The following is a 4,756-nucleotide window of genomic DNA, read 5'->3' as shown; positions in this document are numbered from 1 at the left end:
CCCCCCCCCCCCCCCCCCCCATGAGCCCTGCGAGAATTGTCTTGGCCGCTTCTTCCTCGCAGGAGCTGAGGTCTCCGCCCCGGGCTGCGGTGCAGAGCATGCCTGGAGTTACAGTCTTCCTCCCCCACCATCCTGCCGAGCGCAGAGTATGTCGGGAATGGTAGTTCCTTCCCCGGCCCTGTGCATGTTGGGAGTTGACATCTCCCCGCCTTCCCGCAGGCTCGGAGCGGGGCACGCCGGGAGGGGTAGTCTCCATCCTGCCTAGTGCAGAGCATGTCGGGAACGGCAGTTCCTTCCCCGGCACTGGGCATGCTGGGAGTTGACGTTCTAGTGCCCTCCCGCAGGCTCGGAGCGGGGCACGCCGGGAGCTGCAGGGCATGCCGGGAGCGCCCGTGCCGGGGCGATGGCGGCGACGGGGGGCGCGGGGCCACTGTCAGGGGGCGCGGCAGGACGCTCCAAGGTGGCGCCGAGCGTGGACTTTGATCACAGCTGCTCAGACAGCGTCGAGTACCTGACTCTTAACTTCGGGCCCTTCGAGACAGTGCATCGCTGGCGCCGCCTGCCGCCTTTAGACGAGTTCGTGGGAGCCCGGTGCGCGCCGGGGCCGGGCTGGGGGGCGGTGGGTAGGGGCCCGCGGGTAGGGCCCTCCCTGACGGCCGCTGTCTCCCCGCAGGCGCAGCAAGCACACAGTGGTGGCCTACCGCGACGCCATCTACGTCTTCGGTGGCGACAACGGGTGAGCGCCGGGACCGCGCGGAGTTTAAACGTGGGGGGACCGCCATCTGCCGCAGCCCCCAGCTGCCCGCGGGGCAGGAATGAGGCATGCTCTGCTCGCCCTCCCCCGGATGGGCAGGTGTATGGGTGCAGTGGCTGGTCAGCTGGCTGTGCTTGACAGCAGGACTGGGTCAGTGGTGGGAGTGCCAAGGCTGCTCTGACCCCCTGAGAGTGGGCAGCGGGGGGTGCATGCAAGGATAGCCACCATCCAGTTGCAGCTGACCCAGTTGTTGCCGCCTGTGCTGCTGTAATCAGCAGTCCCTGCCCCCCCCCCGAAGAAGAACAGCGTTGTTGATGCCCTTTGCTGTGACAGTAATGGAGTCTGCACCCACTTGCTTTAGACTGAAAAGAAATGCATCCGTTACAGCTTAATTGTACGCACAGCATGGCAGCACGCCCTCAGAGCCACCGCCTGGCTTTATACACAGCGAGTGTGTCTACGTGGGCATGAATGTGTTTTAGTTACTGCGCATTAAATCTATGACCTCCACTGTGAGGTACTAGGAAAATGCGTGTTAGCTTGTCTTAATGTAACTAAATAGTATAGTTTTTTCCAGTGGTGCTTTAATGAGTATTAAAATAGGCTAATGCGCATTTAAGTGCACGTGTGGATGCTCCCAGACTCATCTTAAAAGGATTTGAAATTCACATTTTGCAAACTATTGCTTCCTCTTAAGAAGCAAAGGAAGCTGTAGCTTCATTCCCTCTCCTTTGTACATACCGTTACGCCAAACGGTAGCACCTTCAGGTATGTAACAGCTCAAGCTGTTTATAGAAGATGTGGAACAAGATTCCCTGCTACTGTTCTTCTCTAGGGCTCATTAGAGTAATTATTTTCAGATTTTAAACTACAGAGGCTTAAGATATTCAGTCCTTTGTAAGAAATACATTGACTTTCACGGTTAGGGCGGCTAGGAGCTGGAACCAACTTCTAAGGGAAGTGGTGCTGGCCCCTACCCTGGGGGTCTTTAAGAAGAGGCTGGATGCCTACCTGGCTGGACTCGTTTGAGTCCCATTTCTCTTTTTGGGGTTTTTTGTTGTTCTCCCGCCCTGGCGGGGGGTCGGGCTAGAAGATCTTCTAGGTCCCTTCCGACCCTTAATCTATGAATCTATGACTTGTGTGCTCAAGATGTATTGTTCTTCACTGTAAGCTCCAGGACTCTCTTGAACAGAGTGTATGTCCTCACAGGCCTTGAAGTTTCCAGAGACCTCCTGCTGTTGATGCTTGTACTCTGTTTGCTATGCTTCTGCCTGCCCATGGTAGGGGGCTGTGCTTGACAGCTGTGGCTGCCCTGCTTTGCAAAACAGCTGGTCAGGGATTGTTCAGGGGCAGCTACAATGGTGAGCAGTGCTGTACCTCTGCTCCTGACAGCTGTGACAGACTTACTGATGACATGATCAGCTGCCAATCATCTGTTTGACAGAGCAAGACACCTATGATTTTAATAGCCATCAAAGGGAACAGAGATGCAGCTCTGCTTGTGATGCCCTGTCAGGCAGTCAGTTACTCTCCTCCCTTGCCCTGAGACAGGGGGAGGGAGAGCAGAGCTTTCAGGGATGCTGGGAGTCTTGGGAGCATCTCTGTTGTGCTACATGTTGTGCTACATGTGACTGCCCATGTTTTATGGAGCACCATGAAGAAGTTTCAGATCTGCCATTTTTGTAGCGCTATAAACAGCCTGGATGTGTGAACACTCACTATTTGTAGTGCTATAATAACACATAAAGCACTGCAAAATAATGTGTCCGAGGCCTAACATGGGACTCGCAAATCACTACAAATGTAATCTGTCTAATTCTTGGAGCTAGGATATGCAGATGGCAGGCTTGAACATGCACATGTCTCCTTGCACAAATGCTTTACAATTCAGTTCTTGATCATGTAGTGATCATGTACTACATTTCCAAGAGGACTGAGCTGTCAAAATTTTCTGCACAACTCTATCTACACAGCTCTAGTTTGTCTTTGTCCCACATACATAGCTAAGTGCTGATCACATATTCCTACTGTGTTTCATTGCAGAAAAACAATGTTGAATGACCTGCTAAGATTTGATGTGAAGGATTGCTCTTGGTGCAGGTATGAAAATGTTTTTTTGTTGGTTATTGACTGAGCTTCTGAACCTTGCATTCCTTAACAGCTGTTCAAAATGAGTTAACCAAAGTACATTTTTGCTTTGAGCTGTAGTTGTTTTATTTTCCCTGTGTTTGCGATGCTTATCTCTGTTCCAGTCCTTTTACAATAGATAAAAAGGGGCAGATCTGTGTAAAAGAGTCTCTTAGAGTTTTGCATCTAACAGAAAGAGGATTTTCCTTGTGCATGCTCAGTCATAATGCTCGTTTCTGGATGATCCTCACCAGCAGTAGAGTTTATGGCATGTCAGGTGCAGGGCTGAAGGCAAGATTTCATGTTAGAGTGATGCTGCAATCTGCAGTGCTGCGGAAGTTGTGAGAGACACTAGTCCATAGAACAATACCAGAAGGCTGCCCCTTCAGAAGTGTCCGTCTGACATGTAGAGGAGGCATTGCTGCTCCTTTCCTTCAGCCCCAGAATTGCCCAGGTTTGGAAGAATGCAGAGATGTCTTTTAAAGGCACCTTAGCCTCATTGTTTCTGCTGAGTCGTGGGTTCTGTGCTATCCCCTGGTATCTGTACAGAACCTTTATTTCAGCATTAACCTTTAAACTTTGCATGACTTCATACAGTCCCTGTTGCTCAAAGTATCTGTGGCCAGTACGTGCCATCATTTGTCAAGCAAATTGCACTATTTACCGCAGCATTGGATCTCAGCCAGTCATAAGCAGTGCCTTTATCCTTAAGCATGACTGCTATTCATGCAGAAATTGCTGTTTTAGTCATTTACACTGCTAGTAACATCTCATTTAGCCAGCATGTAGGTGTTAGCTCAGCAAGCCCATTGTAAGCTGTGGGGACTAGATACACAAGATAAAGTGTTGTATTGAGTTTAATCCATCGTAACATCATGTCCAGAATGATTAAGAAGTATGTAGAACTACAAAAATGCTAACATATTAAACTGAAATAAGCATTTCAATTAAGTGTTTGCCCTTCCTCTTTCCCCTCCCCGCCCTACCCCCCCCCCCAAATCTCTACATTGAACTTAAGCTACTGCTGTTGTGTACTTGAAGCATACAAATAGCAGAAGTCAAACTTAATTTTGTCACGCCATGCAGGGCTTTTACTACTGGGAGTCCTCCAGCACCTCGGTATCACCATTCGGCAGTAGTTTATGGGAGCAGCATGTTTGTGTTTGGTAAGCTAATAGTGAACTCCAGCTTCGTGTACACTAAATGATGAATGTGTCTGATAATTTATCAGGTTTTAGGGAATGTTAAACTTTTTAAGAAGTATAAATCAAAGTCAAAGACCTCTGGTTCAGTAGTGAAGGTACCTTCCCCCTCCACAGCCAGGGCTTCAGCTTTGAGTTCTTTACTTTCATCTTCTATTCTTAAAACAAAACAAAACTATCATTAATAACCCAGTGATCAAGTGATTATTTTCCAGTTCACTAAACAAGGGAAGTCTGGATAGAGGACTGCATATCAGAATCTTTTTAATATTCTCATTTTTTTTTCTTATTTAATTTCAGACCTCCCATATGATTGGGAATAGTTTTTAGACTTTTAGTATGACTTAGTTGAACCAGCATTTGCATAAAATGTTATTTTAGGCTTGACCTAAACTTAAGCTTTACTAAGGTATGTATGTTGATTAGGACAATGTACCTAGTGCCAAATATGAAATTTCATAGTTTCATAGTTTCTAGGGTCGGAAGGGACCTGAGCAGATCATCTAGTCCGACCCCCTGCCATGGCAGGAAGAGCACTGGGGTCAAATGACTCCAGTAAGGTGGTCGTCCAACCTCCTGTTAAAAACCCCCAGGGTGGGAGCCTGCACCACCTCACTTGGAAGCTGGTTCCAGACTCTAGCCGCCCTGACCGTGAAGTAGCGCCTCCTGATGT

The 4,756-nt window shown here is 48.8% G+C and overlaps 1 protein-coding gene across 1 annotated transcript in view; it reads left to right on the top strand.

Annotated features, from left to right (window-relative positions):
- The first annotated feature begins 376 nt into the window (after positions 1 to 376).
- Positions 377 to 4,756, top strand: part of LZTR1 (leucine zipper like transcription regulator 1) — a 64,603-nt gene continuing 60,223 nt past the window's right edge. Inside the window, exons 1-4 of the mRNA XM_019513827.1 lie at positions 377 to 591; positions 674 to 736; positions 2,798 to 2,854; positions 3,968 to 4,047. Coding sequence (XP_019369372.1) covers positions 404 to 591; positions 674 to 736; positions 2,798 to 2,854; positions 3,968 to 4,047 — 388 coding nt within the window. The 5' untranslated portion in view covers positions 377 to 403. The remainder of the gene's footprint in view (positions 592 to 673; positions 737 to 2,797; positions 2,855 to 3,967; positions 4,048 to 4,756) is intronic.

This window comes from Gavialis gangeticus, unplaced genomic scaffold, assembly GCF_001723915.1.
Source record: "Gavialis gangeticus isolate Ggan-Ray unplaced genomic scaffold, GavGan_comp1, whole genome shotgun sequence".
In the NCBI taxonomy this organism is placed as follows: Eukaryota; Metazoa; Chordata; order Crocodylia; family Gavialidae; genus Gavialis; species Gavialis gangeticus.
The sequence above is the reverse complement of the archived record's forward strand: the minus strand, read 5'-3'. Positions and strand labels throughout refer to the sequence as shown.